General features: G+C 38.5%; 1 protein-coding gene across 1 annotated transcript in view; it reads left to right on the forward strand.

Annotated features, from left to right (window-relative positions):
* The window catches only part of prex1 (phosphatidylinositol-3,4,5-trisphosphate-dependent Rac exchange factor 1), a 113,970-nt gene that overhangs the window by 78,620 nt on the left and 7,870 nt on the right, over window positions 1-27,480 (forward strand). The window contains exons 14-33 of the mRNA XM_052094518.1: window positions 1,211-1,286; window positions 1,633-1,705; window positions 3,314-3,456; window positions 5,905-5,997; window positions 7,485-7,633; window positions 7,971-8,056; window positions 10,841-10,980; window positions 11,147-11,255; window positions 11,484-11,665; window positions 11,783-11,944; window positions 12,091-12,301; window positions 14,219-14,474; window positions 17,127-17,333; window positions 19,557-19,645; window positions 19,732-19,814; window positions 20,354-20,444; window positions 20,878-21,006; window positions 23,188-23,229; window positions 24,436-24,653; window positions 26,149-26,251. Coding sequence (XP_051950478.1) covers window positions 1,211-1,286; window positions 1,633-1,705; window positions 3,314-3,456; window positions 5,905-5,997; window positions 7,485-7,633; window positions 7,971-8,056; window positions 10,841-10,980; window positions 11,147-11,255; window positions 11,484-11,665; window positions 11,783-11,944; window positions 12,091-12,301; window positions 14,219-14,474; window positions 17,127-17,333; window positions 19,557-19,645; window positions 19,732-19,814; window positions 20,354-20,444; window positions 20,878-21,006; window positions 23,188-23,229; window positions 24,436-24,653; window positions 26,149-26,251 — 2,642 coding nt within the window. The remainder of the gene's footprint in view (window positions 1-1,210; window positions 1,287-1,632; window positions 1,706-3,313; window positions 3,457-5,904; window positions 5,998-7,484; window positions 7,634-7,970; window positions 8,057-10,840; window positions 10,981-11,146; window positions 11,256-11,483; window positions 11,666-11,782; window positions 11,945-12,090; window positions 12,302-14,218; window positions 14,475-17,126; window positions 17,334-19,556; window positions 19,646-19,731; window positions 19,815-20,353; window positions 20,445-20,877; window positions 21,007-23,187; window positions 23,230-24,435; window positions 24,654-26,148; window positions 26,252-27,480) is intronic.

Raw genomic sequence — 27,480 nt, forward strand, 5'->3', positions numbered from 1 at the left:
ACTTATGGCACTTTTCCACTGCACGTTACGGTTCGACTCGACTTACATTTCTGAGCTTGCATTTCCACTGTAGTTTAGTGCCACCTCAACGGGGTGGGATTATAGGCTGATCGTCATAGTTGCACCGCATCTACTGCCGTGACATCATCTTAAACGTGACTCAAACATTACTGACCATAAACAATAACACGACCGCTAGCTGTTAGCTACTAGCTCATTGTGCTGCATAAAGCTGTTGTTGCATGGTGAATTTACATAAGTGTAACAGTTAAATTGGCCTGGTTGTTTTAGAAGCAAGCTTTCCAGTAGCTGGTCAACTAAATAAAGTGAAGCTTTCAAGCATAATATAGAATATATAGTTAACGTAACGAAACGTACCATCCTCCATCGTGGACCCCAATAATGCCATGGCCAATTCCAGGGCAGTCTCCCTCCCATTGCTCACCTGTCCATTGCCATAGATGGCGTCCATTTGGTCGAACCACTTCCACTTTCTTCTGTTTGAACCACTCTGGCTGTTGTGGTCCTTGATGGTTCTGCAGTCACTTCTTTAAGTTTTTTAACGTTTCCCTACATTGTTGGTAGGTCCGGTGGTAGCCGTGTGCGGCCAACAGCTGATACACTTCCTGAAAGACTTTATCATTTTGTGTCGTTTCGTTCATCACTAACGAGTGGAACATCTGCACCTCATTTATTACCTCGTAGTGTTGCGTACAGCCATTTCTTTTTACAATTCGAAAGTTGTGTGAACAAATTATACTACTATCGCTGTTGTTATCTTTAAACCTAGCAGGTTGATGTCCCGTGTTGCAAATCCAGTGACGCCGGTAGTGACGATTCTCTCTGACCAATCAGTGATCTTCAGGGTTTTGACGTCACATTTAGTATCGGCTTGGCTCGCTTGTAGCCTCCACCGAGGTGATACTAAAAAAAAGCAAGTCGAGTCGAGCTGTACCGTGCAGTGGAAAAGCCCCCATTATTGTGAGGACAGACCCCCCACCCACTCGTCTGCGGTCGAGTATCATTCACAAGAGCCAGGTGTTAATAGAATACCTCAGTTGATAGAATATCTGTCTAGTTCGTTTTTTTAAAGCCAGTGCTTCAGTGAAGTGTAAGATAAATATTGAGAGTTTTTGTTATAATCAAATGGTTGTTTGTGTTTTGGTTTTGCGAATGGGCCATTTTCAACTTTCAACATTTGCTTTTATAGAGACAGAGACCATCACCTGAAAACCTTTAAATCTGTCATACCAGCTAGCAAACTGGTGGAGTGGCTTGTGTCTCAGGTAATGTTTAGCGAAAACATTTAGATCCACAATCCAATGCAGCTGTTATTGTTACATAAACACACACACTTGCCCTCTCTCTATCTCTCATCCATTTCACCTTCTTTCACTTTAGGTTTCTATTCATCTTTTCTGCTCATATCTTTTGGTTTTTCATGCATAATCTACATTATATACTATTTCTGCTCTATTGCAAATAGCTTTGTGAAAGTGCTCTAGATTCTGCACTCTAATATTTACCCTCCACAGTTTCTACAGTGTGTCATTTCATCCAACATAGAAGTCATTTAATATGCCATGCCTCACTATCTTGGCTGTTTTGTGACGTGATATTTCTGCTCGACAGGGTGATTGCACAAGTCGTGAGGATGCTGTCACTCTTGGCGTGGGACTCTGCAATGCCGGTTTTATGCACCACGGTCAGTGTCTATGTCTGCTTCATAAAGACTGAATATGTCTTATATATATAAACAGGATCTAGTTTTGGGTTCGTGGGTATAAGTCAGTCCTAAATGCTGCTAAATATTCACTTATTTGGAAAAAATTTACTTTAAAGTTTAAAAAGCTCCACTGAAAACAGCACTTTTATGATTTACAATTGTAGTATCTGGTGGTTAAATAACCTGCAGGTTTTTGTACATCTAGTGTCAGGGGCAAAGGATTGATCAATTACAGTGTTTGTTTCTGTGTTTCAGAGAGAGTGAAAGGGAAAGCTCTTTGACTTTTGGAAGCAGTATAGCTTGTGATAGGAGAAACGCAGTTACTGTATGATTAATTATTCTCACACAGTTGGCGTCAGAGGTGTGTGTGTGTGTGTGTGTGTGTGTGTGTGGGCAATGTTGGAGGACTTTTTTTTAGGTTACAAACTGGTAATTACAAGGGTATTATGCAATAAATGTGGTTTATAAGGACATTTCCAGTGTCCCCATAATGTGTAAGTTTTTGTTAGGTTTAGGGGATAAAGTCTATAGTTTGCAGAGTATAAAAAATCATTATGTCTATGAGAGTCCTCATAAAGATAGCCGCACTAACACGTGTGCGTGTGTGCGCACGCACAAAAAAGACCAAAAGAGAGATCAGAACAATTGTGTTTTTAGATGTAAACAGCTGTTGGAACAAAATCTGGGGTTGAGCTGGAACAAAAGTTTGTCACAATAATGGAAAATAACTTTCTGATGAGATACACATACACATAGACTCATGCATCCTGTCAAAAGTAATTGTAGTATTTTGCTACTTGTCACGCTTGATCCAGACTTCCAAAACAATCCCCATCAAAATTTTGCTTTGAAGACATGGACGGAACATAATGAACTCACTGTCAGTGTCTTCCTTAAAGGGAAAAACATTACACTCTCACACACCAGGTTTCTACTGACTGCAGACCTCCCATTAAATCTTGTACATTCATCCTTCACCTCACATTTTCCCAAACATCATTCCCAGACACATCATGTGCTGTTTTGATGACTACTGAGAGGTGATTCAATTGGCCAATTTCACACAGTCAAATTAGTTTGTCATCGGCAGATATGAGCAGTACTGAATTATGGAGTAAAAGTGTTTAGTTTTACCTGTTTGTAAAGGTGGGAAGTGGTTTATTCCAGTTTAATTTCACAGGGTTCCCACATTTGTTTTAATATTTTGTAGTTATTCTCTGCTCTTAAATATATTACGAACTAGAAATTGCTCTTGTGTGGTGTAAAACTTGCTAGAAAGTCATAGGGCTGTCTGATTTGTCAACTAATTATTCGAGTTTGTTTATATCATTTAATTTATCAAACCGTAAACCATTTTGATTCAGACTGATTCTATAATAAAGCATTTCTTGAACATGGATTCATTATAGAACATAAATGTAGAGCATAACAGAAGTTATTCATTATAGGATCGTCTTGAATCAAATAGATTTTAAAATTCCTTCTGTATTCACTGGCAACTGGAAAGGTCATGGAAAATAATTGGTCAAAATGTATGGGAATCATGATTTCAGTTCAATTTATTTTCTGATTTTTCCTGCCTTGCAGTTCTGGAGAAAAGTGAATTTAAGGATGAGTCACAGTTTTTCCGTTTCTATGCTGATGAGGAGACTGAGGGCACTAGTTCCAAGAGTAAACAACTCCGTAGTGACTTCAAACTCATCGAGAACATCCTTGCCAAGTCCTTAGTGGTGAGATACACACATACATGCACCCTTGCATAGCAGGGATTCTACCACTGAAGAGGTTAAAGAAGTAAACCAGTTTAAAATCTTTCTTAGGGCCTATTTACAATTGGCCACTTCATGCGTTTTTACTGATCAGTTTGCTATCCAGTTGAAAAAGCTCATTCTATTTACACTTGGCCACATCGATGTGTCTCTGCCAAACAGATATAAATCTGATCTTCAATTCCCATACAATATGCAAATAAAACAGAGTTCACTTCTGTGATTATGCTAATTCCGGGCAGTGAATTTAAAAGATGTGCTTTATTATTTGATTATTTGATCTCAGCCTTTTGTAGTTTAATCAATATATTAGGGCATATCATGATTTTACTTTGATTGACTGGTCATTCATACATTCAGTTTATCATAAAAATGTCAAATTCCATGTTTTATAGTTAAGTCTGTTTTTATGACTGATTTCCATGATTTTGTCTGTGTTTTCCACATTGCAGAAATCATAGGTGCCCTAAGTGTCATCTAAGACTTTTGGATACCACTGTTTATGTGTTATTACACACAAACATTCTCAAACTCAACAATCACACGCACATTGATTTTGCTCCTCCGTTCTGGTGCAGGGCCAATTAAGACCCCTCAGTATCCATCAGTTATTACCCTGACCTTTACAAACTACTCTTTCATCCCTTATAGAGAGACAGATTTCTCCTCCGGTCCATCAAATGCTTCAAAATCTTGCCTTCTTTCCGCTCTGACCAGAAGTGCTTGTAGACTTATCCTCCAACCCCTTAAATCCCTCCGCAGTGTCTCTTATGTCACAACCCCCCATGCTACGCTTCTCTCTGTCATCAAATGCTTTTCAGAGAAAAGAAGGGATGGTGAATAAAAGAAAGGAAAGCATTTACAGGGCTGGGAAAACATGTTCTGCTTCAGCCCGTAGCTTATAAAAGCACATGAAACCTTTTGTGTTGGAGCTGTAGAGAAATTGAGCATTATATCCTTGTTATTATCCAGAGATGAACATCCTGTCTCATGACCTAAAGCCAATGTACCTTTCATCCATGATAACACCTCCAGTGCCTTTACCACCACCTAAGCTGAACTATTAGCAGCTTGACAATACCATTCTGGGGTTGCAGCCATGGCACATATAAACAGATTAAGGTTTTGTAATTTTTTCAACAGCTTTTGGGCTGTAGAGGATATGTAGCTTATTCACACATTTGCACAAACACTGCTGGGTTTCTTAAGGCTGATACATATTTCTGCATCGGGGCAGGGGTGCATTAACGCACAGGCTTATACAAACTCCCAGGCTGACCCCTCTCACAGCATCCGCCATCACATACTTCCCTGTGAACGTTGGCAAGAGGAGCCTGTCTGAACACAGAGACTGTGCAACCACGAAAGCCGTCCGTGTAGCGCATGTTCATAGAACAACTGTAAAAACTCTCTCCGCCCCACATGGGGTGATTCAGCATGGAGCAACAAAAGTATGCAAAAACAAATTATTATTATTCAAGCGATTCAAGATCAAGCAGACCGTAAATGCCTGATTTATTGTCTCTCTGCTTGGCATAAAACATTTATAATAAATAATAGGCCTATGTATCTAAATCTCAACATGTTCATATACTTTGAACTCCTTGATAATGCTACAATAATTTAAGAAATACTTTTGAATCCACAAATTGCATCACTTTTGTTTATGATATGTATAAATATTTCAGAAATAAAGGCATTTTCTCAATATTCTTCTCTAAGAACTCACAGAATGATGCAGACACCCTAAGGCAGAACTATAAATTGAAACTTCCACGTTGGCCTCTATGCGGCGCCTACACTTACGGCATAGGTTCAACACAGAAGTATAAATCGGCCTTTAGTGTGATATTGACATGCTGAATCACAGTTTGAGATCTTAATGTAAAACACTACTTTAGTTAAGGTGTACTGCTGAATTATCTTTCAGATGTACAAATTAAATCATTAGGTACAACTTTTTGTTGTTTTTAATGCTTTGGTAAAAACATCGCAAAATCATTTGACAAGTGCATTTTCTTTACTGTGTTGTTTTTCTATTGAAACAGAAAGTTGGGGTGGAAAATATTGAAGAGCTTGTCACTTTTTGAGTAGCCAATAGGCTTTTGATACATCACCATTCATTTTAAATGTAACTTAGAAGTAGGTGGTATTAGTGGGAGGTGCATTCTCATTTCAGAGAGCATTTGATTGGACAAAATAAATAAGTGCAAGATGAGTCTTCCTGGAAGAGAAAGACTGTTAACTTGATCACATAGATGACCTCAAAGAAAAAAGACATCGACAAAAATCCATAAATCTCTATGGGGTCTTAAATTTGGCCAGTTCAAGTATTGCTCAGGTATTGACTTTATGTCCTGGTATTCATGACTCTAGTGCTGATGTTGTGCTTCTGTTGGCCCTATACAGATTCATCCTGATGAGGAGGACTATGGGTTTCAGATTGAAGAGAAAAACAAGGCCATTATAGTGAAGAGTGTGACCAGGGGCTCATATGCAGAGGTACTTAATATACATAATAAAAGGACTAATTCCTGTCTGCTGATCCTTTGATAACTTTTGTTTAGTATACTCTTAAATAATTACAGTAAATTAGATCTTCACTCTTTTATTTATTTTTTGGGTATTTAACATCTTAAGTACTTAATTGAGTACTTAATAAAGTAGCAATAATTGAGACATTCACATTTATTTTTACATTTTTAAACAACAATATTACTAGACAGTATATAGAGGTCCATTATTTCTGAAAATGAGTGTCCCTTTGTGCATAACAGCACATCATATACATTAAACAAATTTATGTTCTTAATGTTTTATATAAAGTTATTTTATTTTTGTCCATGCAACTTATTCACATCCCACAAGGTTTTATATATATTTTGTGGAGAGCAAGAGGACATGGGGCATTTTTGCCTCAACTGTAATACTGTCTGATAGATGTCTAATATATTTTATCCAGTCTATGGGGTTGTGCTATATAAAGTGTATTCCCTTCACAAACACTTTTTTTTTAATTTTTTTAAGGCAAATCATTTTGGCTTATAGACTAACCAAGAATGTTTCCAATGTCTTTTGTTGTATGTGACTTTTATGTGTCGGCATACAGTATCTTAAAAAATTGCCTTCTTGGGATAAACCCTGATCCTGATGTGTCATTTGAGGGAGGATCTCCGCAACTTGGATATGCAATTTGAAGTGTTTATGGAAGGTGTTTGGTAGATAATTATGGTTAGGATCTAAAGCACCTACTGTAATTTACAACCACTGTGCCTGTTAGACCTGACACAAAACATTTTGTCTGTTTTATACTGTCTCAGCAGTATGTACAGAGAAGTGTGTCTCGCTAATGGTGGTAATCAATGGAACTGCTCTAATTCTATTTGTGTCCTGACACTTGCATCACAAACTTCTGATATCTGTAGATAGTTGGTCCGTCATGCCCAGGCCACGCTTGCTTAATTCATTTCATTCCCCTTCCTTCACAGTTCTACGCTCTGGGGATTTATGAGAAGCAATTAAGCATGTCCCATCATATTCTCCACAGAGTCCTCATTCTGTTTTCCCTTAGTTATCCTTTCTCCTATACTCACTTTTTCCTTTCCTTTTCTTTTCCTTTCCTTTTCCTTGCCTATTCATATTAATTTTGCTTTCATTTTCTTATTCTTTTCCCTTTTACTTTTCCTATTCCCATTCCTATACCTATTCGTATTTCATTGCAATTATTTATTTTATTTTTTATTTCCCTTCCTTTTGATTTCTTTTGATTTATTCAATTGCTTTCCTTTTTCTTGATTTTTTTTTTTACATTTCCTTTTTTTCTTTCATTTCCTGTTTTTCTTTTTGCTTCTTTTCATTCCCTTTCCTCATTGGGGGAGGGGTGGGGTGAATGTCTCTGCACATTGAACTGGAATAGACAGGAATTTGTTTCTGCTCACAGCTGGATTATTGGGATTTATATCCTCCATATGGTGTTTTGCTTTGTGCAGATGGCAGGGCTACAGTCAGGTAGGAAGATCTACTCTATTAATGAAGATATGGTGTTCCTGAGGCCCTTTTCTGAGGTGGAGACCATGATCAGCCAGTCCTTCTGTATACGTCGCTCCCTCAGACTACTGGTTGCAACCAAGAACAAAGAGTGAGTTTGTGTTCAAGTCAGATATCAGATACTTCTACACATACGCACATGTTAAATGTAGACGAGTACATGTAAAAGGACCCTCCTGGTCTTGGAATTACATGCAGGAGACCTGCACCCTGCAAAGCACTGTCCTTTTCAAAAGAGAATTAATAATTAAACCAATGCCAGGACTTCTTGTTCCTCAGTGTATACACTCACTGTGTATGTTCCCAAACAATGATGTACTTGTAATAAGATAGTCTACTAAATATCACAGAAAGCATTATAACAAGAATGTAGAAAAGAAAGCATTGTCTAATGTGCCTGCGTCCTTTCTCTATGTATATCTGTGTAGGACTGTGAAGATCCTAGATGTTCATGGCACTCTGCCGTTTGTTCTCTGTGGTTCCTGTCCACCTTACGTTCATGCAGTAAAGAAAGGTGAGTTCCTGTTGGTTCATCCAGCTATCTAGAACATTAACATTTACAACCACTGATAGTAGAGATCGACCGCTAGTGGATTTTGCTGATACCTATAACTAAGGTAGTGGACGAGGCTGATAACCGATTAATTGACAGTTATTTTTTTTTTATAGATTTATAGCATGATATAATAAAATTGTCTTAGTCGTACTATGAAGGGAACAGACATTGAGGCTACAAGAGTCCAAAATGGATAAAGTTCCAAAAGCAGTTTATTGTACAACCAAAATTCCAGTAATAAACTTGGTGCATAGCATGGGACTTTTAACTATAAACAAGTCTGAAACACACGGGGACTCTTCTTTGAATTGACAGACTTGGTCTGTTACAGTGCTCTATATGCAAGTATGTACCAAATTACCAAATTCACCAGATTAAGAGTTTTGTGTGTATGTATGTGTATATATTTATATATATATACATATACATACAGTGCATCGGAAAGTATTCACAGCGCTTCACTTTTTCCACATTTTGTTATGTTACAGCCTTATTCCAAAATGGATTAAATTATTTTATATTTTTTATTTTAGTTTCATTATTTTCCTCAAAATTCTATAAACAATACCCCATAATGACAATGTGAAAGAAGTTTGTTTGAAATCTTTATAAATTTATTAAAAATAAAAAACGAAACAAATCACATGTACATAAGTATTCACAGCCTTTGTCATGACACTCAAAATTGAGCTCAGGTGCAGCCTGTTTCCACTGATCTTCCTTGATGTTTCTACAACTTGTTTGGAGTCCACCTGTGGTAAATTCAGTTGATTGGACATGATTTGGAAAGGCACACATGTCTATATAAGGTCCCACAGTTAACCGTGCATGTCAGATCACAAACCAAGCCATGAAGTCCAAGAAATTGTCTGTAGACCTCCGAGACAGGATTGTATCAAGGCACAGATCTGGGGAAGGGTACAGAAAAATGTCTTCAGCATTGAAGGTCCCAATGAGCACAGTGGCCTCCATCATCCGTAAATGGAAGAAGTTTGGAACCACCAGGACTCTTCCTAGAGCTGGCCGCCCGGCCAAACTGAGCGATCTGGGAGAAGGACCTTAGTCAGAGAAGTGACCAAGAACCCGATGATCACTCTGACAGAGCTCCAGCATTTCTCTGTGGAGAGAGGAGAACCTTCCAGAAGAACAACCATCTCTACAGTACTCCACCAATCAGACCTGTATGGTAGAGTGGTCAGACGGAAGCCACTCCTCAGTAAATGGCACATGACAGCCCACCTGGAGTTTGCCAAAAGGCACCTGAAGGGCTCTCAGACCATGAGAAACAAAATTCTCTGGTCTGATGAACTCTGGCCTGAATGGCAAGCGTCATGTCTGGAGGAAACCAGGCACCGCTCCTCACCTGGCCAATACCATCCCTAAAATGAAGCATGGTGGTGGTAGAATCATGCTTTTGGGATGTTTTTCAGCAGCAGGAACTGGGAGACTAGTCAGGAGTTTTTTTTTTTTTAAATAAATATCAGCATAGATTTTTGCAGATAACAGTTAGTTCCAAAAAGTAACTATCGGCACTGATTAATCGGTAAAACCGATATATCGGTCTACCTCTAATTGTTAGATATCAAAACACTTGTTGGGCTGTATGTCTGTGTCTGGGCGGGGTGTCTAAGGGACATTTTTTTAAGACTATCACATTCAAATGATGATCCCAAAGCTTATATCTAAGTGATTATTATCCTGGAAAAACACAGCATTCCTCTGTATTTTAAAATGTCATGCATGTCATTATGAATTAAGGAACACATTGCATTACCCCTCTCTAACCTGCCAGGCAGATGTTTGTGTTCTATAAAAAGCTTTCAAATAAAGCAAATTCATGACACAGGCTGTTGTGATCATGTGATGAACATCTTGAGCTCTAAAACTGCTCCTCACCATTTGAACCCAAACTCAGAAGTCCCTCCACATGTTTCTGGATTTAAACGGCATACATCTGAACTTAAAGCAGTGAGCTCATCTTCATGGTATTCAGACAAATGCAGAGATTTATGATGTGTCATAGCAGCTTTCATCATTGAATGTGCGAAAATGCTTCTACATGCAGTGCACGCAGATTACAGGGGTGTACATTCCAGCGATCTTTTCAAAAGCAGAGGTAAAGAATATGCTAAATATTTTAAACAATTATCATAAATATACCTCATAAATATTTTTGTTGCTATGACTGGTTGTGCTGAGATTTCCGTTTTAAGGACTCCCTATCAAACAGCTTTTTTTTAAGTCTGTTTTGTGCAAAGGAGAACATGGATTGCGCATCTCACACACATTCATTATAAGCATAAACTTATGATATGTCATTTAGTTGAGTTGACATACCAGAACTGGTTGCTTAAAACATGATGTATGAAAAGGCTAGGCTTTTAAAAGCAAATAAAACCCAAAGAGATCAAAAATTCAACAAACATGTCAAACGCATCACTTCAAACGCACAGTCAGATTGCTGCTGTACAAAGCATTGTGTAACTTGTACTGATGGTCCTTAAAGATGAGTTAAGACAATGTGCTGAGGATCATTTTTGTTTTTTAAATGAGTGGTTTGTGTTCGTTATAGAAGTTGTTACAAGTCTATATGTCCTCATTTTAGATAGCAAAGTAAAGCTAAGTGTGTGTTTGTGCGTGTGTGTGTGAAATATGACAGAGCGCACATGTGCAACTCTTGTTCATTCTGAAGCCCGTAGCACATGCAGACTGTATATTATTTAATTAAATGTGTGTTTTCAGGCTCAGAGGCTGCAGCAGCAGGTCTTCAGCCCGGTCAGTGTGTGCTCAAAGTCAACGGTAACAACATGAACCAGAGCAGCTACCAGGAAGTTCTGGAGCACTTCAGTGGCCATCAGCCTGTCCTGGAGCAGCAAGACTCGGTTAGAATCGCCACTGCATTGTTTTGTGTATAATGCTGCCTTATATATTTCATGCTTTTAATAGATTGTGGAGGCCCACATAAGGGGATCCTGAGGTTTTTTGTTTCTCATGCTGTATACCTGTTCCCTTTCTATGTGATTTTTATCTTGTTGTGTATGTATGCAGAGCTGTGGTCAGTGGACATACCGCATGTATGAGAATGTGGACGAGAAAGCATCTATCAGGTCCTGTGAGAACGGCTCTGATTCAGAGGATGGCTGTCCTAATGGAACAGGTACTGTGTGTGCGTGTGCGCGTGTGTGTGTGTGGGTGGGTGTGTGTGTCAGGTTTTGTATACAGTACATTGTTGGGGCATTGCTTGTTGATGACTCGGTGTGATAGACATATGCAATCACCACTGAATTGTTAATTTGGTTTTAATACCAAAAATAGTGAGGATGCACCATGACAAATAGTCCTTTACACTGTCCCTGTTTTTTTTATTCTACTTTGAATGTTCTAGGCTCTGTTAGAAGACTGGAACTGTTGTCCATCTCGGACGACGTTCCTTCAGTCAGTCTGAATGTGGACAATGTGAATGTGGAACATGGGGTTGTGTACGAGTATGTCAGCACAGCAGGGATCAAACACTGTGTGATGGAGAAGATGGTGGAACCCAAGGGCTGCTTCAACCTTGCCGCAAAGGTCAGACCAGGTTCAAGCTCATGCCTGTACCTATGTTCTACTTTGTGCCTGCCTTAAAATATTTCCTCCTTTTCAGAAGCAGAAGTTAATTTCCTGATGTTTGTTGTTGATTGTCAGATTCTGGAGGCTTTTGTGAAGGACGACAGTTTGTTTGTGAGGAGTTGTCGACAGCTAATGGCTCAGAATGAGAAGGTGGTAACCATGCCACAGTTTGAGTTTCGAAACATCTGCTACACCAAACTGGAGAGCATAGAAAAACGCATCTGCAGCTACACACAGGTGTGACGTCTTTCTCCCATTGTTATACCCTTTCATGAATAGTTTCAGTCTTATATTCCTATTTGTCAATACAGTGTTTTAGCCATACTAAAATCCACAATACAGTAACAGATTTTGTATTTTTTTATTATTATCCCGGCTCTCAGTTTGTGGAGGAACTGCAGACGGAGGCCTGGCCCACGTTTAAGCAGGCGAGCAATAAACCTCACGCTCTGGGCTGCATGGACTTCGTCCCCACCAACTGTCACCTCAACCTGATGCAGGTGTCTTGCCCCAAGAGCTCTACCTCAGCTGGCCGAGCTTTCAGCATCCGCTTCGGACGCAAGAACTCCATCTTTGGCCTCGATCCTGACCAAGGTAACCAACTGTTTGACACTGTTCCTTCAGTCAGCGCTGTTTATTTCATTTGAGGATTCCTAAATGATGCATAGAATTTTGACATCTAACGTTGATTAAAGTTGAAGTGAATGTGTAGTTTATCCACTACTAATGCCACCATACACTAGTGTTTTCAAAAAGGTTTCCTGAACACTCCCCACTTCTGCCTTTGGTGGGTAAATAAACGTGTAGTTTTGCACCAAATTCACTTGATTGTGCCAATGTTGCTATGTCGGGCTGTATTCACAAACAAACTGAGCAATATTTTGACAAATGATACAGTGTTTATACTTTTTGGAGCAATCAACCTTCCAAAGGGTTAATTATAGTTGTCTGAATATTAAGGTATAGGAGAGAGTACAATATTGTAATAAAGAAAAAAATTACACGGATCACCTTGAAATACTACCACCATAAAATCTCTGAATTCCCGAATAGGTTTCTCAGCAATTTGGGTAGATTGTGAATTCAACTCATGTGGCTCAGTAAAACAAATCTTGCCCTATTGATCATTGAAAGTTATAAAATAATAATTAAGCCAAACAGTGAAAAGTCATGGCCTGCTTGCTATTCCAAAAGCGATCCAGAGTCTTGTAAAGCTTCCAGGTTGGTTAAAAATCCTATGTATCATTTAGGAATCCTCAAATGAAATAAACAGTGCTGACTCAAGAAAAATTACACATCTTGAAAATGGTCAAACATTTGGTTCCATCAGACCTCCATTAAGACACCAGTAGGCCCTGATGAGTGGCTTTAAGTGATGTCATACTCCACTGCACATAGGCCCACAGTCTACCATTCCCTGAGGCCCAAAGCCTCCATCTCTTTTTATGACTGTTTTATTGTTGTTAATGGGGCCTGATGCTTTATTTAAGGTAAACATCATGACATCATTGGCCATACTAGCAGCACCAAAAGTAGTGTACAATATGTGGATGCTGTTATAGAAGTAAAGCGAGGGATTAATGCAGATGGTTTTGAAATAAAATGTTTAACTAGCACATCTGAGAGAGGTCTTTGGGTGTGAATATCATCAGGCACAACAAACTTGGGGCAAACAGGGAATAGGCAAGTAATCTTTAGTTGAATTTAAAAATTTGAAGCAATAGTTGACCTGAAATGAAAATTGTGGTGAGTAAAGGTGAGTAAATGATTACAGTATGTTGAATGAGCTACTGTATCCCTTTTAATGGGGCATCCCTCGACCATTTGCAGGCAAATTGGCTCCATCTGGTTCATGTTTTTGACTCCACTTGCTCAGAATGCTGCAGCCAAACTTGCTGTCTTGCCATCATCTGTAGTTGAGAAAAGAACCACATACGGCTTTTGTTCCTTGAGCCTCCTTATCACGAGATCCTTTTATTTTTCGGTCTCCGCCACACATTTGGTCTGCAATTGTCTCATGGTCAGAGATGTTTTAAATTCCTCTACCACTTCATGCTCTATAGGCTTAACCATATACAAGATTATGCTTCATTGCATCTGAAGTTTTCTTGCATTGGAAATGTCGCAAAACCTGAGCTGCCTACCCAGACAGAATTTTAAAGCACTATAGCCACACTCCTGAAAATGGGCCCAATATTTGTGGGTTATATGTATCTCTGTGCTTTTTAGAGTATCAGGTTGTTAGCTTAGCTAATGATAAACTCAATGTAATCAATTGTTAGTTGAGTCTGTTGTACGTTTTAGACAATATATGTAGCGTGCAGAGTGGCAGCCTTTGTAGAGTATTGCAAATCAGTCATTTATGAGGTTCTGTTTCAGATGCTGCCTTAAAAAACAGTTTGGTTTGGAATCATCACACTGGGCTCTGTTTCCTCTTCCCCAGATCAAAGATTATTCATTAATCTTAATTGATATTAATTAATTAGTTTGTTTTTTTTATTCTTCCTGCAGCTAGTTTGAATCCCATGTCTCACTCCATACACTGTGTGACCAGCATGGCGGCCCCCTCCTGGAGCTGCTTCGGTTTGGATGAAGAGATGGAGGAGGGAGAGGGGAGCACAGAGAATGGAAGGAAGCATGAAGAGGGAGGTCTTAGCTTCCTCCTCAAACAAGAAGACACAGAGAGCCAGGACAATTACATCTGCCTCTATAACCGCTTGGACATTGCAGTGCGGGAGATGAAACAATATGTGGAGCAGATAGATGTGTAAGTGATGAGGAGAATGTTGGCCACCGTGAGGGCTGTCAAATTGAATTTAAGAAGGAAAATGCACATTTGATGCTAAAACTGTGCGTTCTAATTTTTAAGACTTCAGATTAATCAAATTCTTGCACTAAAAATGGCTAGGCACAGCGCAACAAATACAGTTTAACAGAAATCAGGTGTCTCAAGATGCTTTTTAAAGTTTTAAACCAAAATCAAAGCGTCTAGCGTGCGTTTACAAAGAAAAACAAATGGATGATTGCAAAAGCATTTGATGTGAACAGGCGGACAAGCGTTACAAGCGTTTCTTCGATTACGCAATGAGTTTATTTAATTGCTTTGTCAGGAAAGGAGTTCAACTTGGAAATGTGTGTCTGTCTCAAGATCCTCACGTTCGGTTCTATTCTGTTGTTTTCTGCCTGTTTGAACAGCCCCTGGCCTGTGCTCATAGTCTTGGCCACTTCATCACTGAGTTCAGCCAAATACCACTGCTATCTGGGAATATTGCTCCCCTACATACTGTTATTATGAAGCTTGAGTCTGGGGTACTATACTGTGTATATACCATGTGAACTGTCTATTGAGAATATAAACCAACTGAAACTTTTTTTTATTTTATGCACATTAGTTGAAAATGAAATGCTCTTTTGTTTTTTTGTTTTTTCTTCTTTTTTTTTTTTTTAAACAGCCAGGAATGTTCTTTGCAATAACATAATGGTGCTGAATGGTTTATGTATTTATTGCGCCCTCTGGTGGTCTAAGGAAATAATGTCAATTTAACAATCAGCTGACATTTTTTTAAATATTTCAGGTAAAAATGTGAATTTAGTTTTTATGCTCAATTGACAGCCCTAGTCACTATTGTAGGGAACTGGTGAGGCAGTACAACTGTATGGGCTTATGCTGCTACAATTCAGTCATGCTTATTCGTTTTTGGATGTGGAAAACCTGAAAATATCAGGGGATTTTCAAAGTGTGATTTCCAGGTCTTTAAAAGTCATGGCAATATAAACGTACATTCACACCAGAGGCGGCGTCAAATCGACCGGAAGTCATTCATTTTCAATGACAGCCAGCGTCTCTCGGTGGCGAGAAGCGGCGCGGCGAGTCTTGGGTGGCGTGGGCGTCATATGGAAATTCAAGTGCAGTCAACATTATGGTAATGAGCTGTGACGCAGTTCGGCGGCAACCTATTGGAATATAGAAGTGCTCCGCTCTAGCGAAGTCTAGAGAACACAACAGTGTAAACTTTGGCTCCCACCAAACATTCGTTCCGAAGATAAAATGGAGGAGAAACTAATTATTGCCGTGACGGGTTTCCCTGTAATATATGACCAAGACCACAGTTATTATTACAAATGTATTTTATTTTGATAACAAACAACTATAATTTTAATTACTTTCTGCCATCGACCGATTTCTTATTTTCGCATTTTAAAGAGTTCATGAGGATATACGCTACTTGTGATAGGTCGGCAAATAGTAAATGGTCGACATGTCTGAATGCTTAAATTGCGGCCCCTATAAATATAGTTCACAAAACAAAGCATTCTGAACAAACGTTGCCGCCTATTTCAACTACGTCAGAGCGTCCACGAGCATCCTTGAGCGTCGAAGGTTGGGCAGCCAGAGCGAATTTTGACGCTCTCGCCGCTTCTGGTGTGAACGTACAGTAAGAAACCGTTCACCTAAAAAATTATATTATTATTTACTCGCACCTTTATTTGTTCCAAACCTGTATGATGTCATTTTTTGGGGCATAGTCACTGTGAACTGAACATATCTATGGGAGGATTCTTCGAAAAATATATTTTTTTATGTGTTCCATGGGGTAAAAACAGCATACAGGTTTGGAATGTGACATGAGGGTGAGTAAATAATGACATCATTTTCATTTTAGGGAGATCTATTTCTTAAAAATTGAGAAATCATGGAAATGCTAATACTGAATTAATTTTTGTTATGCTCAGTTCTAAAATATTTCATCATCTAAAGTAGTTTTTAAATCTCTGTGAAATGAATTTATAAAATGGTGCAAATTTCAAATTCTCATCCTCTCTTCAGAGTACTGTCAATTTTACTATTCTCCTCTTGCCCACCACGTTCAAAATTTCAGGATGTCCTTTTTTTTTAACAATCTAAAAATATATAGAAAAAACACAAGGCAGAAGCCATAACAGATGATTGCAGGGAAGACATTCCCACATCCTCTCAGGAGGAACAAATGTTTGTTATTCAGTAGCAAGCATGTGCTGATGTAGAAGTTAATTGTTGGTGAAGTAGAGTCATTGCCCTATCCTATTATCATGTATCTCTGCCTACACTTTTTTTCTTTCTCTACACTGCCCTGTCCCATAAAGGCAAAAAAGATGCTAAATAAAAAGAAAATTAAGAATAGAGACTCAAAACTATGACATCCAAAGTTTAATTAATATAGGAATAATTTGATGATGTTTTTCCATATTTACACAAACACAAAGTGTTGGTAAGCCACAGCTGCAGGCATTGATAATAAATGGGAAATTCAACTCAACTCATACAGGTTTAGTGTGAATGCCCTCTCATAATTCATTGTTAGAGTCAGAACATTATTCTGATAACTCATTTATGTCCAGCTCTATTTTACAGCCTTTCTAAATATGTCTTTTATCTTAGACTCCTGTCATCCATAACCGGACCGACCCAGCCACAGGGCTTTGTGCCCCCCTCGTTTGAGAGAACATCCTCAATCTCTCCCGTACCAGAGGAAACTGATCAAGACAAGACAGAACATGGAGGGATCAAGAGAGTGTGCTTCAAAGTGAATGAAGATGATCAGGAGGATTCTGGACATGACACCATGAGCTACAGAGACTCCTATAGGTGGGGAAAAGATGTCTCAGCTGATGTTTCTGAGCTTTTCTACTTGGAGGCACTACTCCATGAGCATGACTACTCATTTTAACTAGTCGACTTAGTCCAGAAAAGCATGTTCAAGTCCAACCTGCAACATGTCCTGAACCCATTACCCCCTCATAGGGTTGCTTGGTGTACTAACGTTACTAAACGTTAGATATAAAAAATGTTTAAACGGTATGATATCATCTTGTTGCATGAAATCAGATGTTGTAAAACAGACCCAGAGGGAGGTTTTAAACATCCCTTACAAAGAACCTGTTGAACCATAGCAATCCAGAGTTTGCTCTTAATCCGCTAAACAATACATTGTGTCACTGTTATATCATCGTTATATGGGCCAGAGGTTGTTTGGTTCTAATCTAGACCCGACTGATGAGGGCAAAGCTAAGACTGACAACAAACAGCCTGCAGATTTTATGCTTCTGTTGGTCTAAATGTCTCTGCACCCTCTATCATTATGTGGCATTCTGCTTTAAAATCCTGCTACTTTGTGATGGGCTGAGCTCATGTACAGCTGCAGCCATCATGTTTTATAGGTAGAAACATTTTTCCCTCTATTTATGCATTCACAGTTAGGAACTGAATTTAACATTTTAGAATGTTGATGTAAATTTTACCTCAAAATATTGTAATACATTGAAATATCAATATTTCCCGCCATCTCTATTAATTAGGATGCTTTCATTAAAATATGAGGGAATGCTCTCTTTGTTTCTCTCAGTCTCTCTTTCTCTCACTCAAATTCTGGTGTGTTGCAACCTGCTTATCATGGTCTTCCATTCTTTGCTTTTGGCAGCACTAAATTTGGCCTCTGCTCTCTATGGGATGGGGAAAAGTGAAGTTCTGTTGCTCTTCTACTAATGGGTAGAAGTAAAAGAGTAGTACTTTCCTCACACGATGTTTTGGGCAAAAAAATGCATTTTAAAATGTTCAGTGGCTGTCATAAAGGCATCTACATTGTTGATACCAGTGGATAAAAGTTGAAATGGCAAGTTTGTTGATTTTTAAATCACTATGGCTGTTGAAATGATTTCAGCTCTCATGGTCAGTTGATCATTGTCTTGGATAGTAGGGTAGCAAGATCTAATAAGAATTGTGTTTAACAAAGTAAAGGTCACACAATTTATATAATATATCCATTTGATTTGATTTCACTTAAAGGGATAGTTCACCCAAAAATGAAAATTCTCTCAGAATTTACTCACCCTCATGAGATATGACTTTCTTCTGCAGAAAGAACCTGCGTTGTAGGTCCATACAATACAAGTAAATCTTGAAAGCTCCAAAAATCACATTAAGGCCACTTAAAAGTAATTCATAGGAATCGAGAGGTTACATAATATCTTGAAGTGATATGATAAGTGTGGGTGAGAAATAGATCTATATTTAAGTCCATTTTTACAATAAATCTCCATTTTCACTTTTACATTCTTTCATGTTTTGAAAGTGGAAGTTTATGGTAAAAAAGGACTTAAGTAGTGATCGGTTTCTCACCCATACCTATCATATTGTTTCTGAAGATATGGATTAAACCACAGAAGTCTTATGAATTGATGCAGCCTTTATGTGATTTTTTTTTTTATTTTATTTTGTTTCTTATCACCATTCACTTGCATTGTGAGGACCAACAGAGTTGAGATATTAGGGATATATTAAGATATAGGCCTTATGTCAGAACCATATTAATGCCCAAATAACTCCAAAGTGGTCTCATTCATTTGTTCATGGGTTTTGTACATTTGGATGTTAATAGGGTGCTCAATTTTCAATTTCATGTTCAATTTCTAAAAAAATTAATGAATAATTTTGCCCTCACTGATGATGCACAAACGAACAAAAATGGCAGTTGTATAGTGTAGTGATTCAGTAGTGTTGATAGTTGGTATGTGTATGTTTTGTTAAATAGGTTCATATTATGCATTTGTATTCATGTTTAATAAATGCATTGAGGCATTTCATTATTTGACAGTTATTACTACAGCTATATGGGCTTCCAGAGCCCTTCAAGTGTCAAAAGCTCCCACTAAATAAACACAGACATGACAAGGTGAACATGAATATTCCGTGTTATGATTTTAAGGTCATTTTAAGCTATTCCTCCACCGACGTGCATAATTACACCACTGCTGAAAAAACCCTAGGGAAAATACTGAACTGAAAATATTTCTACTTGTGTGTGTTTTGCAGTGAATGCAACAGTAACCGGGACTCAGTGTTGTCATACACAAGTGTCCGGAGCAACAGTTCTTACCTGGGCAGTGATGAGATGGGCTCAGGTAACTGCCCTATGCCAGATCTGTTTAAAGTTTTGACAGAAATATTGAAATTGACTTCCAAGATTATTAATTTTATTTATTTACAGGAGATGAGTTGCCATGTGATATGCAGATCCCTCTAGACAAGCAGGATAAAATACATGGATGTCTGGAACACCTTTTCAATCAGGTATATTGATGCCACCCACCTCCCAACACACACGCACACACGTTTGCCAATTAAAATGTAATTCTCTTTTCATACACTCGTTTTTTCTTGTAACATGTACATTTATTAATTTGGCAGATTGTTTTTTCTTATCCAAAATGGAAGTGTGCTCATGGAAGTGTTTCTCCATCTTTATAAATTCCCTTTTCATCAATACATCCCCTCTTTTTCCCCTCTCTTCTTCTTCACTAACTTCCACAGTATCGTTTATCACATTAGCCCCCATCACCATCTTCTTTGACCACTACTTTTTGACCTTCAAACCTTTGCCCTTTGACCTCAGAATCTATTGTCCTTTAGAGGTCAGCAGAATGTGACCACCTCTCCATTTCTTCCAAAGCCCAGATATCAATAAAGTGCTCTTTTATCCAGTGTAAACAGATTACATGTGGACAAACTTAAACCAGCAGACATGGCTTTAGAGAGGGCAAGTAGCATGTCTTCAGTTATCTCGGGATGTGAGAGTATTGATGGGTGTAACTGTGTCTTTTTATTCTCAGGTTGACTCTATCAACGGTCTCCTGAAGGGCCGTGTCATGAGTAAAGCTTGTGAGGAAACCAAGCATTTCCACACCGACCACAGTCAGCCAGGTACCGCCCGGTCAGGATGTGCATGTGTGCTATATTTGAATGCATGTTATGTTTGAAACTCATTTGAGGGTTGTGTATTTGGGTACAGAGTGTGTCTGGAGTTTGTTGAGCACTTTTATAGGTGGACAGGGTGTGTGTGTATGTTTATTGTTTGTATATGTGCTTTGTAACTTCTGCCCAAGAGTATACCACATTCGATTTTCCAGTGTATTTCATGTAATTTTGTGGTGTATTTAAATATAGAGATTAAACAGCACTTTTGTATCTACTATGTGTGTGTTTGTGTATTTCTGTGTGTTTCCTACCTCAAGCATGCATGCCAGTTTCACCTGTTGACCTCTTAAAATGTTTATCATCCTCCTTGAGCGTTTTTATAGTATTGCACTCCACACCAATTCATTTTAACCTCACTCTAACTTTTACACCTAAACAGAGTTTCGGCACACAGATGACTGGACTGTACGCTGGCGGTGCATCTTGCACAAGAACATTCAGGAGGACCCATGGAACCTGCCTATTTCAATTAAATCTCTAATTAACAGCCTTCATCGCTTCGTAGAGGGTACGTTCAATCCTGAGAAGATGATTCAAGTCAACATGAAATCCAAAATGTTTCATTAATGCATGTTTTTTTAAAAGGAAAAAAAAGTAATATTTCATCAATTATTGTTTTTTATTAGGCTTCTACTGCAGTAATTTAATGCCAGTTAACAAAGTTGGATAAATTAATCAAAATAAATAATCCAATACTCATTGCTTCTCTAAAATTGTATCAGATTAGTTTACTGATTACTTAATGTAAAAAGTAACTGCATTACTAATTACTTTCTAAATCACTTTTCCTGGAAAGTTTTTTTGTTTTCCTGCTCAAATTCAAAATGTCTACACTCACCTAAAGAATTATTAGGAACACCTGTTCAATTTCTCATTAATGCAATTATCTAATCAACCAATCACATGGCAGTTGCTTCAATGCATTTAGGGGTGTGGTCCTGGTCAAGACAATTTCCTGAACTCCAAACTGAATGTCAGAATGGGAAAGAAAGGTGATTTAAGCAATTTTGAGCGTGGCATGGTTGTTGGTGCCAGACGGGCCGGTCTGAGTATTTCACAATCTGCTCAGTTACTGGGATTTTCACGCACAACTATTTCTAGGGTTTACAAAGAATGGTGTGAAAAGGGAAAAACATCCAGTATGCGGCAGTCCTGTGGGCGAAAATGCCTTGTTGATGCTAGAGGTCAGAGGAGAATGGGCCGACTGATTCAAGCTGATAGAAGAGCAACTTTGCCTGAAATAACCACTCGTTACAACCGAGGTATGCAACAAAGCATTTGTGAAGCCACAACACACACAACCTTGAGGCGGATGGGCTACAACAGCAGTAGACCCCACCGGGTACCACTCATCTCCACTACAAATAGGAAAAAGAGGCTACAATTTGCAAGAGCTCACCAAAATTGGACAGTTGAAGACTGGAAAAATGTTGCCTGGTCTGATGAGTCTCGATTTCTGTTGAGACATTCAGATGGTAGAGTCAGAATTTGGTATTAACAGAATGAGAACATGGATCCATCATGCCTTGTTACCACTGTGCAGGCTGGTGGTGGTGGTGTAATGGTGTGGGGGATGTTTTCTTGGCACACTTTAGGCCCCTTAGTGCCAATTGGGCATCGTTTAAATGCCACGGCCTACCTGAGCATTGTTTCTGACCATGTCCATCCCTTTATGGCCACCATGTACCCATCCTCTGATGGCTACTTCCAGCAGGATAATGCACCATGTCACAAAGCTTGAGTCATTTCAAATTGGTTTCTTGAACATGACAATGAGTTCACTGTACTAAAATGGCCCCCACAGTCACCAGATCTCAACCCAATAGAGCATCTTTGGGATGTGGTGGAACGGGAGCTTCGTGCCCTGGATGTGCATCCCACAAATCTCCATCAACTGCAAGATGCTATCCTATCAATATGGGCCAACATTTCTAAAGAATGCTTTCAGCACCTTGTTTAATCAATGCCACGAAGAATTAAGGCAGTTCTGAAGGCAAAAGGGGGTCAAACACAGTATTAGTATGGTTTTCCTAATAATCCTTTAGGTGAGTGTATTTCCTCCTCATACATTGTCACACTCATTTCAGCTGTCACAGAATCACTAACAGACGGAGATATGAATTTAAATTTGAAATGTATTATACAGTTAATATTTCTTTAGCACAAGTAATGTTTACAATTAATTACTTTCATTGAAAGTCAGTTAGTGTAATCTGATTACAAGAATATAAAATGTAATGCATTACATTACTTTTTCTGACATTTAATATAATACGTTTTCAGCTTTATTAAAAATAACTATATATTTAATAACTATTTAAACCATTATGCCAATATATTTGAAAAAGAGTGTTACAATTGGGGTATGTCAAGATGATGCCATGACAAGGGTGAGCTCAAACTTTAGTCTCCATGTTCAAAAAAGCCTTCTGAAAAGTGGGAGCTGGCAGTGTTTTAAGAGGGCAGTTATATTCCTTAATCAACTGCAAACTTGCATTCAGGTCTGGATCCATTCTGGTATGAAACTGACAGTTTTCATGATCCAGTCAATTCCTGATGGATTACATTTGTATATGTACATTTTATGTTGTTTTTAATTTTACTATGCCCAGAAATGCAGCTGTATTATCCTGTATTTCTGTTCTCTGTGTTGGCTTGTATTCAAGTCCATTTTTTAAATGTATTGCAGATGGAAGGAGTCAGCTCTTATTGGCGTTACTTAAATGCACTGGTAAGTTACACCTGGATGTGTCATTTCCCTCTTGTTGAATTTGACCATTGTAGATTAGGTATTGAAAGGCAACCCAGAATATTTACATAATCTAGTGTTTAAAGTTTAAAACGTGTGTGTCAACCCCACTACTGTTTTGGATTATCCTCAATTTACAGACACTTCTATGTTCTGCAGTAAGGGTGTGTTTTATTGGAATTCTGTAGAGTGTGTGTTTGCAGCCAAATTGCAGCAATGTGTGTCTGTTTGTGAGCTTCTGTGCTGCAGTAGACAGAGATAAATTGGGAGAATGGAGAGAGTGGGTTTGTCCCGTGGGGTCTACGGTGGGAGACATATGGAAGCTGTTGAGCATTTGCTTTGGAACCTGATCTAGAGCCCTGATCCTCAACGCTTCACACACACATACAGCAGCTCCAAACCCTTTCCCACCCAGCATTACACTGAAACCTTCCAGCTGCTCAAAGTATTACACAATCTTAGCAAAGGATTCCCCTCAACCACTGTTTGTACTAAAAGATGCATGTTGGTCTCTGAACAGTGAATTAATCAGTTTAAACAGTTCCCCTGATAACATGGCTGTGCAGGTTATTAGATTCTCTCAAACTCTACATTCTGATTGGATTATCCATATTTGAAGCTGTTTAAAAATGCTGATACATGCACTCCTTGCCACCAAGATGCTACTTTGCTTGACTACCATAAAGGCCTACAGTTAAACGAATTAACTTTTGCTTGGTGAAAAATAGTTTGTTGTGCTCGTTACTATTAACAAATGTACCTATTTATTGAACATTGGTGTATTTTATCATACTGCTGTTGACACAATTTTATAAATTGTACAAGTTGTATAAGTTGACGCTGTTTTATAAAAGAAATAAGGCACTCAAGGCAGTGTGTTGCTTTGATTTTAATGTTGCTTTGATTTTGACTATAATGCACAGCCTCTAATGGCTTATTGATTTAAAATGTATATCAGGACTAGAATGCTGAATATATACAATCTATATTTCCTTGCTCACAAATGACTGACCATGAGTGGGCGTGGACAATTAATGATGTCAAAGAAAATGAAAAATAGTAAAAAAATAAATACAATTATGATAAATTTAAAGTACAACTATAAATAAAAAGTGAGTGTACACATCTTAATCATATACAGTATAAATGTATCATATATAAAAATTCTTCTCTATCCTTCTATCAAAGACACAGAACTCCAGTTGCGGCGGGATGTCATATTTTGCCAGTCCCTTGTGGGGGCTCTGTGTGCATTGGCGGAGCAGCTTTTGAGTGCACTGAACCTGCGCTTCAACAATAACGGAGAATATGATGAGGACAGTAAAGAGGTCAGCCGAAAATGGCTCGAGCAGATCGCCACTATCGGAGTGCTTTTTAATTTCCAATCAACACTCTGTCCACACGTGGTAAGACATATTTCCAGCAAGTTCTTGCTTAACGTCAGCTGATCTGAGAGTGGTTTTGCCTTTGCTGTTTATGTTAGAGTTTAAGCTAAGAATCCTGGTTCTATATCAGAACAGGAAGCGACACGTGTTCTCACAGCTGATTCAGTGACACTCATCCCACAATGCCCCAGCATTCTTCAGTAATAAACACAAGCATGCTAAGTTATTAGAACCTCAGAATGAACAGATGGCCTCAGAATCATGAATGGAATACATTCATTTACACCACCCATAAAAAGTGGGTGGTGTAAAACAGTGTTTTCCCTGGGGTACGTAACGTGACAAAAGGGGGTACGCGAATAACATGGAAATGTACCGTTTCATCACAGTCTAAAATAACATTCAAAACCAGTTCATGTATTTCTCACTGGCAAAAAGTATTTTGAGTGCCCTCTAGTGTAGAAACACCAAAATGGTTGTGTCAAAAAATATGCAATGAAATAAACCTATCTTTTGTGGTTAAAAAAATGCATCTACTCATGTGTCGTGCGTCACACAAGTATCTTTTTCTGCCAGCCCAGCACACTGCTAGGTGACGTAGCTTAGTGATAGCAAGTGAAATACATCACTGTTTTACCAGACTCCCACATGTCAGTCGTCCACGATTTACTTTAGTTTTTTTTTTCTTTTTTCGCAATTTAAAATTTTATTTATATTTAAGGTTAGATGCATAGGGAGTTTTGATTCTGATGGTATATTTAAAAAGCTTTGATGACAGTTGTAAGACATTCAGCAGCACCAAATAATTTTCCACATTCACACGCAGTAATTTTCAATCACATTTGCTCGCACGGTAGAGACCTGCTTTCATATTGTTGCATGATGATTTTTCAGCAAATGAGCTCAACCTTGCTAACAGTGTTAAATGTGACATAAAAAAGCACCTTGAGCTGACCGCAAAATTGCACATACTTAACCACAATGCTCGAAATCGTCAACATTTTTTAACATGTACAAAACATGTTAAAAAATATAACATGTTTATAATATAAGGGAGTTGTTTTACAAAGATAATTGTGTTAAACAGACATATTTTCAAATTACCTTGTGCGAATTTTATCTATGCATGAGAGAGGGGGTACACGAAAAGATGTTGAATGTTTGAAGGGGTACGCCACTGTAAAAAGTTTGGGAACCACTGGTGTAGAAGAACCACAATATCAAATCTGAACCCCTACTTTGTGTTTTTATCTGTTTTCTTACATTTGAATCTTTGGTTGGTCATGTACTGTGAGTACTAATTAAAGAACCCAGATCCATTACATGCTATTGTAGATCACACTAAATTCCAGGGCCATATATCCTCCAGGATTTCTCTGAAATGCATCAATATTTTTGCTATTTACGATACATACAGTATGAATTGTATGTGCTGCATGACATCGGCTATCATGCTCTCAGCATGCTCCTTATGGATGCAACGTTGTACTGGTCATTTATTTGTTTCTTTTAACAGAGAGAAGAGAGAATCATGTTGGAAGATACGAAAGCAGCCCTGCAGGATCTGGAGAAAGTCACAGTGCTGTTCCGTCCACTGGAGAACGAGTGCCTTGTCCCAAGTATGACACCACATATATTAACACATCAAGGAATATCCTGTAAATCACAGTGCCAATGTAACTATAGATCCATTATAAATCTCTGTACAGCTTTAAAGGTGATGTGTGAAAATGTTTCTTTTTTTTTTCTCCCCAATTTGGAATGCCCAATTTCCAATGTGCTTTAAGTCCTCATGGTGGCGTAGGGACTCATTTCAATCCGGGTGGTGGAGGACGAATCTCAGTTGCCTCCGCATCTGAGACTGTCAATCCACACATCTTATCACGTGGCTTGTTGAGTGCGTTACCGCGGATACATAGCTCGTGTGGAGGCTTCATGCTATTCTCTGTGGAATCCATGCAAAACTCACCAACCACATTATAGCGACCATGATGAGGTTACCCCATGTGACTCTACCCTCCCTAGCATCTGGGCCAATTTGGTTGCTTAGGAGACCTGGCTGGAGTCACAGCACGCTCTGGATTCGAACTTGCGATTCCAGGGGTGGTAGTCAGCATCTTTACTCGCTGAGTTACCCAGGACCCCCGTAATTTTACAATGTTTAAATTCGTTTGACCTAGATTAAAGGGATAGTTCACCCAAAAATGTCTTCCCTTGTCATTTACTCACCCTCATGTCGTCCCAGATCTGTATGACTTTCTTTCTTCTGCTGAACACAAAAAAAATATTTTTTAGAAGAATATCTCATCTCTGTAGGTCTATAAAATGCAAGTGAATGGTGACCAGAACTTTGAAGGTACAAAAAGCAAATAAATGCACCATAAAAGCAATCCATATGATTGCTTTTATGGTGCATTTGCAAGGTGTACAGTGAAAAAGAAGTAAAAATATCCTTTTTCACTGTACATCTTGCCATTGCAGTCTCTAAGCACGATCATGATTTAAAGCGCAATTACACTTCCTAGTGCTTTACGCATGCGATGATTACTAGATGGCGCTATAGGAAGTGTATTCAAGATTAAAATCATGATTGTGCTTAGAGACTGCCATCAAGATGTCCTGTGAAAAAGTTATATTTTGGTCTGTTATCACCCAAATCCAACTGGATCACTTCTGAAGACAAGGATTAAACCACTGGATTCAAATTGATTACTTTTATGCTGACTTTATCTCCTTTTTGGAGTTCTGGTCACCATTCACTTGCGTTGTATGGACCTACAGAGACAAGATATTCTTCTAAAAAGCTTTGTTTGTGTTCAGCTGAAGAAAGAAAGTCATACACATCTGG

Source organism: Xyrauchen texanus, chromosome 27, assembly GCF_025860055.1.
Source record: "Xyrauchen texanus isolate HMW12.3.18 chromosome 27, RBS_HiC_50CHRs, whole genome shotgun sequence".
NCBI lineage: Eukaryota > Metazoa > Chordata > Actinopteri > Cypriniformes > Catostomidae > Xyrauchen > Xyrauchen texanus.